The following is a 12,848-nucleotide window of genomic DNA, read 5'->3' on the forward strand; positions in this document are numbered from 1 at the left end:
GGTGCCCTGTGCCTGAACTTCCCTGAATCTCATCCTTCTATTCTTCCCCACCCCTTTTACCTTCAAAGGCCTTCCTTCTTCTTTGGCTAGCTGCCCAAGGCCTGACTGCCCTGCTGCAGGAAGAAGCTGAGGCCTAGGCTGGGGTCAAGGTTGAAAAAGGGAGCAGCTGTTGAAGAGAACACCCTCCCAAGCTAAACTTAGTCAGGGCTAAGCTCCCAGCACTGAGGCTTGCCTCCATGCTACTTCCTTTCCTTCTCATCGCAAATATTTCACATTTTTTCACAATTTCACAAATCCACGTTGCCTTGGGCACCAAGGCAATCTCATACCTGTTGCCCTTGCCTTTTTTCCCACACGGTCTCTTTCCTAGGATCTGGGGGTGAAATGGAAGAGTCAGAGAATTTTGGTCTAATCTCCAAAACACCAAATTTCAGAAAGCATTTAGTACAATATCCCTTGACAAGGAGTCCTTTAGCCTTCATTGAAGACCCCTGATGATGATGATAGCCTTCATTGAAGACCTCTAAAAGTCCATTCCACTTTTGGAGGCCTCTTCTTGCTAAGAACTTTGCAGAACTCCTAAACTTTGGGACTAAGAAACCAAGTGGGTGCAAGACAAGGGAGAGAAGGTCCTTAGACTCTAGAATCAATGTCAAGATGAATCTACCCTCCTAGCCCCTAGAATTAGCTGGGGCTTTCAAGTGATAAAAAGGTGACAGTTGACATTTGTCTAGGATTTTCCATCTTTCAAAGCACTTTACATACTCCTTTATAATAACTATATAATTACTGTCCCCATTTTAAGGAAAATGGGAGTCATGGAAGGTAATATGCCCAAGGTCAGACAAGGAGTTAGGTAGCAGGGCTGAGATTAGAATCCAGGGCCCAATTCTAAATCTATTGCTTTCCACTATGATATGTTCTCTTTCGTGTGTCCTTCCACTTCACATAGTAAGATCTCCTAAGCTCCAAACTATAGCTTCAATGGCAGGGTGAAGCAGTAACAAAATCAAATTTGAGAGCTGGAAGAAATCTCAATGTCCATCTTAGTTCAACTGATATCTGAAAGTATCCTCATTACGTGTCCAATCATGGATCCCCTAACACCCTTAAAGAGCTCCAGTGTGAGTCTCCTTCAAAGCATTCAAAATAATCCCTGAACTTTGACCACCACAAGAGCATGGATTTGATGTTGCCATTCCTGAGGGGCTAGAAAATCAGTTCCCCTCACAGAGGTCACCCTAACCCCCTTCATCCTGCCTGGTGCTTGGATTCTACTTATCCTGTCTCTCCCAAGCTGTCTAGTCAGATTTCTAAGTCTTGGTCCCCTGAACTTGTGCCCTAGGGCTTCAAAATGAGAGTGAGGCCTCCCCAATTCCACATTCACAATAAACAGGCTTTGTCTACCAGGTAAGGGACTTGATTCAGGGACTAGGCTAAAAAAGAGCCAATCCTTCCCAACTTCTCCCACATACCTCACTCCATTTATTCTGCTTACTGCTGAGCAACTCAAGTTCATACCGCCCCACCCCATCCCTCTCAAGGTATAGACCCCTGGATGTGAAATCCTGCCTTCTTCTAACTGGCCCCATTCTTCCAAATATCAATTGGTGCAGGAGCTGAGCCAACTGAAGGCCAGAGTGGGATCCAGAACACAAATGTCTGATCTCCCCTTAGGAAAAGGGTCCTCCAATGGAATCTAGGGAAACCAGCCACCCCACTTTATACTAATAACCTTCACCTACCCACACGCAACACAACCTCAGTGTGACCCGGCTGGACTAACTGAGATGTTAATAGGCAGAGATGCCCCATCCATTTTCTCCACTAAATCTTCAAACATTGCTCAGGCCAGAGGCAGCTACCAGAGCAAAATGTTGCTGCCCTTGACAGCAACTGAAGCATCTTTTAACAAACTGGTTCTGTCCTTCAGAGAGGGGGATTTTAGACAATTTCAGTCTTCCTGCTTCCAGAGCTACTTGGTTCAACCCTCTAAGCTCCTGCGAGATGGACAGGGGAAGCTGCCATCTAAAGCCCTATTTCATGACCCTGGGCAAGTCACTTGACCCCCACTGACTACCCTTACCACTCTTCTGCTTTGAAGCCAATACACAGTATTGACTCCAAGACAGAAGGTAAGGGTTAAAAAAATTTTTTTTTTTTAAATAAAGCCCTATTTACCTATTAAGAGTTTTCTGGAGCTGGATGAAGCCTAGGAGAAAATGAGCACAAGCACCATGAGGGAAGCTGGCACCTGGCATTAATGAAGTTATATGAACAAGCAGGAGGGGCTGCTTTGGACAGACTGATTCGTCTGTGTCCTTCAGATAAAAGGCAGTGGACAGCCTCACACACCTAAGCAGCAGGGCAATTTCCCTTTCTCTGACCCAACATACCCATTCCCCAACTTTAAACAGGGGATAGGAGTCCTAAGTTAGGGCCTGTCATTAGCAGACCCAGTGGCCCCCATAGATCCAACAGCAATCAAGACTTCTGTTACAGTTAAATCCTTGTTATGGATCTGGCCTCAGATAATACCTTCCCACAGCAGCATGGAATTCATTCACTGAGCCCCTGACCCCCTCACCTACCAGCGGCAGGAGAAAGATCAGTTGAAGGAACTACCTGCCACAAGCCTTCTGGGCCTAGGTTACAAACCCGAGCTGGTGTCCAGGGCTGTGAAGAGAAGCCCCTGGCTCGAGGGGTCGTGCATCCTGCCAAGTGTCGTGAGCCCAGATCTCTGCAGGCAGAGGCACCTCCACCTCCAGCCTGATGGACAGGAAGCAGCTGCAGTCTGTACATCAAGGGGCCCATCCAAGAGCCTCAGGGCTCACCTCGGAAGCCCCCCCAGGCCTAACATCCCCCTTTAATACTAATGCATAGTGGCCTGGGGCTCCACCTGTCCAGCCAACCTCCACCTGAAAAGCAAGGCCGAGTCCAAGATCAACGGTTCATGTTCTGCATGTCCCATGCAGCTTGTCCCCCGACATCTGCCCAAAGGCTGACATTGGCTGGCCTGGCCATTGGGCTGTTCAATGGGAGAAGATTCAAACCACAGCCTCATTTGAGCCAGAAAGTTTAGATTTTTATTTTCTTTCTTCTTTTTTGTAAAGATGAACTTTTCCAGCTGTGAGCAGAGCCAGGGAATCCAAGCCTAATAGTCTCAGGCTCTTGTCCCCATTCCTGTTTCAGTCACCCATGCCCGACTCCAGGTTGGAAGCACTGCTGGTTCAGAGCTGCTGCTCACTGCTCATTAATGGGGGCAGTGCCGCTTCTCTTGTCTTGCCCCAAAGCTGGCCAAGCTCTCAGCTTCAGGCTCCGCTGCAGTCAACCACATCAGAAAACCAAGCCAATAAAAATGAATTTTTTTCATTAAAAAACCCTTTATATTCATTTCATCTTGTTTCGAAATCACAGAAATTAGGTGAGGGAAAAAAAACCCAAGGGGACAAATACAACCGAAGAGCACAGTGTCTCCCCAAAGTTCTCAGCTTTCACAAGAGGCTGGGGACAGGAGGGGGACAAGACCTATACATCATCTACTGTGTAACTTTGTGAAGGGGCTCAAACCCAGGGCCAGGCAGAGGCCAGGGGCAGCACACCCCAGGACCTCAGCTCTCCTCATCAAGGGACTCCGAGTCCATCCGAACCCTCTCCCTGTCCTGCCGGTCGTTCCCTGGCCTGTCCAGTTCTGGATCCTCTTGAATGTTGCTGGGGGGAGGCAAGGTGGGAGAAAAGGGGTCAGGTGTTGGCTCCAAAGATAATTCTGGAAGAGTAACTACAGGTGATCAATGGGGTAGTGGGTATCCCTCCTCATCAGGCAGGGCCATTTGCTGCCACAGTGGCTAAACTACAACCAGTTTAGTCAGTGGCAGTCCAAGAAGAGGTAGAGAGGGTGAACCAGCTAAGTTTAAGTGGCCTTCCCAATAAATGAGACCTCCAACCTTCAGTAACAGCAATAAACTGGGCCAATGGTTATTGTGGGACCCACTCTTAACAAAGGCCCATCTAAGCAGCTTCCCTTTACCCAGCATCTTCTGATGGACCTTTAGATGCCCATCCGAGAAATATAATGTGCTAAAAAGCCTACAGAGAGGCTCATATGAAAGGACCCGGATGCTGATCCTGTCTCTCTCTACCATCTGTGTGATCTCAGGAAAGTCACTTAAATTCTCCAAACATCAGGTTCCTCCCTCCTCATCAATAAAGTGAGAGGATCCCTGAGGACCTTTCTAACTCATAAGAGAAAGATTGACTTAAATAGATTGTTAGGTCATGTGATTGGGAGCAAGCTTATGGCAGCAGTCCTACAGATCTGAGGCCCCAATCTGGGGCCCAGTGATAGCCTGGGTATATCACACCTCCTTCCTTCTCTCCAGAGAAATCCATTCCCCTCTCTGCCCATAAAGGCAGCCCATAATATTGCTCACTCATTGTGCAGGTCTTCAGATGAGCCGCATCTCTGCCCCTCTCCCATATTCTGTCCTTCCTCTTGTTCTTTGTCCTCACCACTCTCCCCCTTCTGGGTTGTGGACTCACCATTCACAGGAGTGGAAAGATCTGAGCCAAGAAGAGAGAGCCAGAAGAAACTTATTCCATGTTGGATTGTTAGTATTACACCTGCTCACTAAGGAAACCAACTTCAATATGACCATGCAGATTGATATACATCCATCCCCTCTTGGATCCTTCTTGCACCTATCCCAGAAAGCCTGACAAATATATTTCAAACAACTGAAAAAACTAAACTGTGGGAAAGAAGCCTAAGGAACATGAAATGATCATTGAGCAGCAAGAGGACTTGAATCATAAAATGATTCTGGACAGAAACTGAGTCCTGTTTGCAAGACTACCTTTAAACCCTCTGTACCTTGGCCTGATCATACCCACTCTTTGGGATGAACACTGTCTTCATCAGGCCAACCTGAAAGCTTGATAAGTGCCTCTGCCTGCTAAGTCCCCTTATGAACATTCCTCAAATGCCCAGAGACCCCAAGACAGATCTCTGGTCTGTCTGAAAAAGTCTTGAGTCACATTCTCTTTCTAAGGATTCATCTCCCAGAACATCAATGGAATAAAAGGATTCAGAAGTTCTAACTTCCCACTTGCCTTAAACTTTAAGTCTTAAAGGGAATAGGTGGGAGGAAACCAGGGCACTAACCCCTTACCAGCACTAGGCTCCTCCTCTGTCTTTTCCTTAGGGGCTTCTCCTCCTGCCAACTGATCTTCAGTCTTCTCCACCTCTGCTTTGACCTTCTCCAGTGCTGGTTTGTTAGCTTTCTGGTTTGCTTCAACCTTTGGTCCCAGGACCCTCGATTTGAGCCTAGTGTAGACTTCTGCTGCTTTCTCCATCACTTCTTGGTTGGCTTTATAACGTCGAATCTGGGTGCAAAATATCCCTCCTCAGGATGAGAAAAAAACTTCAGTTCACCACATTCCCTTCCCTCATTCTGATTAATGCCCACAATAGCCATTTCCACAGTAAGATATAGTTACCTGGCTACCAAGAGACCTTATAATTTTGATTACATAAAAACACAGCCAAAATTAGAAGAAAATCAGGAGAGAGAACCAAGTCTGGAGACAGGAGGTACTGGGTTCAACTCTAACCTCAGATACTTCCTAGCTGTGTAACCCTAGGCAAGTCACTTAATACCAGTTGCCTAGTTCTTACCACTTTTCTGCTGTGGAGCCAACATTTGGTTTTTATACTAAGACTGAAGGTAAGGACTTAAAAAAAAGAAGAGGAAGGAAGGCAGGAAACTTTTTTTACATTAAGTTTCTCTGATAAAGGTCTTATTTCTCAAATATATAAGAAACTGATCCAAATTTTTATAAGAATAAGAGTTATTGGGGTAGCTGGGTAGCTCAGTGGAGTGAGAGTCAGGCCTAGAGACAGGAGGTCCTAGGTTCAAACCCGGCCTCAGCCACTTCCCAGCTGTGTGACCCTGGGCAAGTCACTTGACCCCCATTGCCCACCCTTACCAATCTTCCACCTATGAGACAATACACCGAAGTACAAGGGTTTAAAAAAAAAAAAAAGAATAAGAGTTATTCCCCAATTGACAAATGGTCAAGGAATATGAACAGGTAGTTTTCAGATACGAACAGTTTTCTAAAATCAAAAAATAGTAAATCATATTAAAAAAAACCCTAAATCACTAAAAGAGAAAATCAAATTATAATAATTTACTATCAGATTGGCTAAAATGCCAGAAAAAGAAAATGGCAAATGTTGGGGAAGATGTACAGAAATAGTTACACTTGTGAAATGTTGGTGGAGTTGTGAACAGGTCTAGTCATTCTGGAGAGCAAAGCAATTTGGAATTATGCGCAAAGGACTATGAAAATATGCATACCCTCTGACCCAGCAATACCACTACTAGGTATATATATATCCCAAAAAGATAAAAGAAAAAGGACCCATATGTACAAAAAATATTTACAGCAGCTCTTCCTGTGGTAGCAAAGAACTGGAGACTGAGGGTATCATAATTGGGTAATAGCTGAACAAGTTATGGTATAAGAATGTGATGGAATACTATTATCCTGTAATAATGATGAAGAGGGGACAACTGGATGGCTCAGTAAATAGTGTCAGGTTTGGAGATGGAAGGTCCTTGGGTTCAAATTTGGTCTTGGATACTTCCTAGCTGTGTTGCCTAGCCCCCTTATTCTTTTCTGCCTTGGAAATTATATTGATTCTAACACAAAAGGTAAAGGGTATTTTTAAAAAATAATAATAATGAGGATTATTTCAGGAAAACCTGGAAAGATTTATATGAACTGATGTAAAGTAAAGAAAGCAGAACCAGGAGAACAATTTATACAATGGCAGTAATATTGTAAAGGTAAGCAACTGTGAAAGATTTAATAACTGGTCAATAGAATGATTCACCACAATTCCAAAGAACTCATGATGAAAAATGCTATCTACCTCCAGATAAAAGAACTGACAAACTCAGAATACAGAGTGAAGCATGTTTTTCCTTCTTATTTTTTTTTAAAATATAGCTAATGCATAAATATATTTTGCACAACTTCATAAACTGGGTATTGTATTTCTTGCCTTCTCAATAGTTAGGGAAGGGATAGAATTTGGAACTGGAAGTAAAATTAAATTGAATTTAAAAACAAAACAAAACAAACAAATAAACAAAAAACAACAGGACCTCAGAAGTCAATCACCCCAATGAAGTATGGGTCTCTACTACTACAACAGACCCAAGTGGTCATCTGGCTCCAACTAAAGTCTTCCAGGCAGTTCATTACCTCCTGAGATAGTCCATACTACTTTCGGACAATTGTTGAAAAGTTTTTCTTCCATGCTGAACTGACATCTGCTTTCCCATCATTCTCTACCCCCAAATCCCAATGCTCTTAGTTTTGCCCTCTGGGTCAAGCAAAACTAGTATAAGTCTTCTATATGATAATCCTTCAAATATTTAAAAATATGACCACTCCCCAAAAATTTTCTCCTCTCTGGATTAAATACCTACAGTTCCTGTAACAGACTCTCAAATGGCAGAAAGTCCTCTGATGTGGGCAGAGGAAAGCACTAACCTTAGATTCCTTAACCTACACCACATTGTCTATGAATGCCACCTGAGATCACCCAGTCACATCTCATTGCTAATCTGTATCAATTTTGCAGTCAATCCATGAAAACTTCCCAGGTATCTTCCACATCATTTGTTGCTACTATAGCCACACATCCTCACATATATAACCCATGCCACTCCACCCCTTCATCTTATACTTGACTTTTTAAACACAAGTGAAAGACTTAAATCCCTTGTTGTTCTCTTCTACTAGAGTAACTTTGCTGGCGTGCTTTTCTCCAGCCAATCATCCTTATAAAGTTATACCTCATTCTTCCTGGTAACTAAACCTCTACTCTAATGGACTCCTCTGCTGAACTGCAATGCCCCCAATGTGACTCAGCCCACTGTCCTCAGAGGTCATGCCAGAAATTATTATGGATTATGGCTCTGACCTCCACCAGGCCTATCTTGCCATGTGTCCTGCTTTTATCTGGACCCCCCCCCCCCCCGCCTCAGCAGTTCCTATTGTACCTTTTTTAATGTGGCCACCACATCTGTGTTCTTCTGGAGAATCTGAGAGGTCACCTGTAGGCTCCCCAGCTCCTCCAGGGCATTGAGGCATCTTTTTACATCCTGTAGGTTGGGGAAGAGAAAGCTAAGTGATCACCAGTAGACCTAGGACTACTACTGTAGAAATCATAGTGGAGGGATTAGGGAGGGTTGGGTTTGATAGGAATCAATAGGCAACAATTTAAATGTGGGGATCCTGGTAGAGCATTACGAGACTTTATGAAACCCCAGTCCTAGCACCACTTTGCATCCCCAGCACATAGCATGGTATCAGCCACATGGCTAGCCTTTTTAACAAATCTGTGTTGTCTGATTGACTAGGAAGCCCAAGACAACCACAAACAAAGAACAGACAGGCTGGTGGCAAGATAGACTGATGGGTTGGATAGAACCTTGGGAAAATGCCCCAAACTTGCTGTATGGGCGCCACCGTGTGGTGAGACCTGGCATACTATTTCAATGATAGACTGCCCCTATAACAACCACTATTTGACCAACCAATAGGTCACTGATAGTACCAGTTTTCTCAGTAGTAGGTCCCAAGTTCGTGCAAGAGATTGCATATGAATGGCAGCCAAGCACAAAAGAAATTAGGGGGTGAAAGAGGCCTAGGCTCCATGCTGAATGGTACAGTGGAAAACAATGAGTTCTAGACCAGTCAGGCCTAATTTACTTTCTGACTTAAGACAAGACCCTTGACCTCTCTTTGCCACAGTTTGCTCATCAAATGGCCCTAGCTGCCACATAGGTTTGTTGTGAGAATAAGAGAACCACACTGAATTTGCTTTAATAATATATTGACTATAGTCTCTTTTCAACACATCCTAAGATGATTTCATGCATGTTGTGGCCAAAAAAATGATTCTCTGATGGTTGACCTATATACCAAGGATAGTCTGTAGACCTGGACAACAGGCCTGGACTCCATTGGCATAGACCCTTCAAGAACTTTGGTTACCTCCCTACTACCAGGAGGCATCTGAGGAAGTTTCTAGAGACAGGATTAAATGGAGAAAAGAATATAACTATGAACTCCACAATGGAAGAGACAGATGTGGAGAGTGTCTCTTGAATCAAACTAGTGCCTAGATTTCTGGAGCAGAGGTAAACACATGGGGCCTAAGACAGCTCTTACCGGATTGTCAACCTTCAGGGCAAACTTGATTTCACTGTGTAACTTCTGAAGCCTCTCTTCCACAGATGGCTCTATTAAGCAGGAGAGAACAGCCATGCCCCAAAATAAGAGAAAGACTCAAGTCAATGAAAGCAGGCATCCTGTTCTTAAACCAAAATCTCCAAATAATGTTGTAACACTTAATAATGCCCACTGAATGAATAATTAACTAAAGTTTACATTCATTATCTTATATGATCTTCACAACCATCCAGAGAGATGAGTCAATATACTCATTTTTCAGATAAGGAAACTGAGGCTCAGGAAAGTTAAATATCTGGCATCAGAGCTAATAAGTATCAGAGGTGGAACTTCCCTCTTTTGAACTGAATAAGTACCCTAAATGGAACTTGAGCTCTCATGCATAACTGTCCTTGGTATCCAAATTCTGAGCGCTCCCCCTTTCCCCAATGAAGTGATTATTTTTTATTATCATGCTATAGTCACCCTGGAACTAGATCTCATCCATCTTATCAGGACCAAAAGACTCTATGTTCACCCACACAAAAGCCCACCTAAAATAAAGGGCATCCTGGAAAGAGAACAAAAGTCACAGAGGGTGGGTGAGGTGCAATTCCACCCACTTTGTCTTGGTGATGATGAAAGAGGGAAAGACAAATGTTATGGAGCCATGATCATTATTTGTTTACAGGATTTTTCAGCATTAGGAGGAAATGTCATCTCCTTCTCTCCCACCCAATCACAAATACTGAGGGTCCCACCATTTACTTTCCCCTAAGAGAAACTCAATTTCTTACCTTTCTTCTTTTCAACCCTCCTCTCTGGAAGCACCTCTGACTTCTTCCTGGCTCGCTCCACTTTCACAGGCCTGGAAGGATTTGGGTAAGGTTACCCTCACCACCAAAGCCCTTGCTGGACTAGTGCCCTACATAGCTATTGCAATCCTCTAAATATTCATGTTGTCACAGTAACTGGGGGGAAGAGGGAGAGACTCCCTCCAAAGCTAGACCAGCATGTCAATTCTTCAGAATGAAAACTACACAATGGCCCTAGCAGACAAGATCATGAAAGAAAAGGTTAGAATCTCCAAAACTGAGGGATGTGGCAAAATCCACCCACCTCTCAAAGGGATTTCCCCTCCCTACCAGAACCTGGGAGAATGGATTTCTCAGTTGTTCCCCTTGGATGTTGGTTCTCACACACCCTGATGGGCACCCAGGAAAAAATAAACTTCATTCAATCAGGCTCCAGAACATAGTCCAAGAGCTCCTGTGAGGAAACTCCCGGAAGGGACAAAAAGTCTAGCCAAGACCCAGAAACAAGGAGGATGAGGCCCCAAAGAGATCATTTCCACAGGAAGAACAGAAATGAGGGAAAGAGGGAATATGGATTGGTGCTGACTTGGCTCGGGACTTCTCCTCTGGGCGACTTCTTTTCTCCTTCTGGTTTGGTTTCTTTGATGGCTCTAAGGATTGAGACTGTGTCTTCTTTGTTGGCTTCTTTACCTAGAACAAGCATATGGCAATGGCAGTCAGAAAGATGGGAAGCAGCAGCCCAGAACTCTAAGAACTCTCCAAGTTCTAAGTCATTCACCTCCTTCTCTAGTTCTGGCTCTGAATCAGAGGACGTAGGGGCTCTGCCTCGACCTTTCTTGCCCCTCTTCTTGATGGGCTCATCATCTTTGATCTCAGCCTCACTGCTGTCACTGTTGGGGTGTGTCTCCTCCTTCTCAGCCCTTTCTTTCTTCCGCTCCTTTTCTTCTTTCTCTTGTTCCCGAAGTCGTCGGAGCTCCTCTTCCTGCTCCCGCTTCCGTTTCTCTTCTAGCTCCCGACGCCGCTCCTCATCCCTTCGTTTCCACTCGCTGATGCGGTCCACTTCACTGTCACTGTCGCTGAGGGGTGGGAAGGCCAGTGAGGAAAAAAATCAGCAAGAGAGTCATGGAAAAAGGACAGAAATTAGCTGTCCTCAAAAGGACAGCACAGAGAACCAGCAAGGGAGAGTCCAATTTCCTCTCTTTCTGGTCAGGTATTAGCATAACAATGTTTTGGGATCCACAACCTGGTTTCCCAGTCCATCTCTCCATCTCGGGTACCAGTCCCTAAACCACACTCACCTGTCACTGCTGGAGCTGCTGGGAACACGTTCGACCTTTGGTTTTCTTCCCCGAGGTTTGGGGGGAGGCTTCTCAACTAGAGGACAAAAAGAATGGAATGTTCCCCTGCTGCCTCTCTCAATCTGAGGGAGATACTCCAAAGGCCCAAGGGAGCCTCCAGGGAAGAAGTAGGGTCCCCACAAAACACATCCCACTGCCTCAGGAAACAAGATCTTTGAGGGACTAACAAGGGAACAAGAGGGCCTGGTCCTCCCACTGAGGTTCTACCTGGTTTTCGGCCCCGGGAAGGCTTCTTGACAGAGATGTCCGAGTCCGAGTCCGAGTCTGAGTCTGAGTCTGATTTTGTCACAACCACTGATTTGTTGTGAGCCTCCTCTGAATCAGCCTTGGAGTCTGAATCAGAACCCGAAGCCACCTTCTGGGGATATAAGAGAAGAGGAAGCATTAGAGAAGGTATGTGAGGATAGAGGGAGCCAAAAGGTTTGGTAACTATAAATAGCCAAAAGGCCATTTCAAAATGATGGACCTTCCAATCTCACCTCTCACTGTTCCCCCCAATACAGATCCTCCACACCAGCCAGATCATCTCTGATTATAGTCTCCTCCATCCTCTAAGCTTACCTAAAACCTCTATGTCCTTCAAGGTCCTGGCCAAAAACCATTCTCCTCCACAAAGTTTTTTCCAACCACTCCAATAATACTAACTTATCCTTTCTAGGAATTATGTCCAATTCAACTAGCATTTAATCACATTAATACAATAGGCAATTAATGCTTTTGTAAGATAGTGCCTGGTGTTTTTTTCTACATCTGTCTTCTTTCCCCATCTAGAGAATAAGCTCCTTCAAGGACTGAGCTTCAACAATTTCCTAATTATTGAGCAATCATTCTGTGCTAAGCGCAGTCACTAATGACATAAAGAGAGACATGCCCTAGGCCCTGTGGGAGCTGCCAATTTAGATGGCGTAGATAACTATAATACTAAGTAAAATTAGATCAGTTTATGACAGATGAAAAGTGTTAGGAAAGTTCAGAAGACTGCTGAGAATACTCTGGTGATAGGGAATCAAGGGAAGAATCAGGAAAAGCTTCATAAAGAAACTGGGCCCTCTGATTTTAAAAGACAGAGATAGAGGGCAAAGTAATTAAGACAGTAGGAAGAAAGGGCAGCTAGATGGCTCAGTGATTAAAGAGCCAAGCCTGGAAACAAAAGGTCCTGGGCTCAAATCTGGCCTCAGACTCTTCCTAGCTGTGTGACCCTGGACAAGTCACTTAACTCCAATTACCTTACCACTTTTCTGCCTTGGAACTGATACTTGGAGTATTGATTCTAAGACAGAAGAGAAAAGTTTTATTTAAAGAAAAAAAAAAACAGTAGGAAGGACACTCTGGGCCTAAGAATGGTATGGGACAAAGACAGAGAGGCAGGAAAGTAGAGGCTCTGACCTTGGCCCTTTCCTTTCTCTTTCTTTTTCTCTCATCCCCC

General features: G+C 44.5%; 1 protein-coding gene across 1 annotated transcript in view; it reads right to left on the minus strand.

Moving 5' to 3' along the window:
• Window positions 1-3,063: 3,063 nt before the first annotated feature.
• The window catches only part of HDGFL2 (HDGF like 2), a 32,514-nt gene continuing 22,729 nt past the window's right edge, over window positions 3,064-12,848 (minus strand). Inside the window, exons 7-16 of the mRNA XM_044685288.1 lie at window positions 11,630-11,780; window positions 11,363-11,438; window positions 10,843-11,140; window positions 10,651-10,754; window positions 10,047-10,117; window positions 9,250-9,320; window positions 8,076-8,177; window positions 5,169-5,382; window positions 4,431-4,560; window positions 3,064-3,711 (exon numbers count right to left, since the gene is read on the minus strand). Coding sequence (XP_044541223.1) covers window positions 3,612-3,711; window positions 4,431-4,560; window positions 5,169-5,382; window positions 8,076-8,177; window positions 9,250-9,320; window positions 10,047-10,117; window positions 10,651-10,754; window positions 10,843-11,140; window positions 11,363-11,438; window positions 11,630-11,780 — 1,317 coding nt within the window. The 3' untranslated portion in view covers window positions 3,064-3,611. The remainder of the gene's footprint in view (window positions 3,712-4,430; window positions 4,561-5,168; window positions 5,383-8,075; window positions 8,178-9,249; window positions 9,321-10,046; window positions 10,118-10,650; window positions 10,755-10,842; window positions 11,141-11,362; window positions 11,439-11,629; window positions 11,781-12,848) is intronic.

This window comes from Gracilinanus agilis, chromosome 1 (genome assembly GCF_016433145.1).
Source record: "Gracilinanus agilis isolate LMUSP501 chromosome 1, AgileGrace, whole genome shotgun sequence".
In the NCBI taxonomy this organism is placed as follows: Eukaryota; Metazoa; Chordata; class Mammalia; order Didelphimorphia; family Didelphidae; genus Gracilinanus; species Gracilinanus agilis.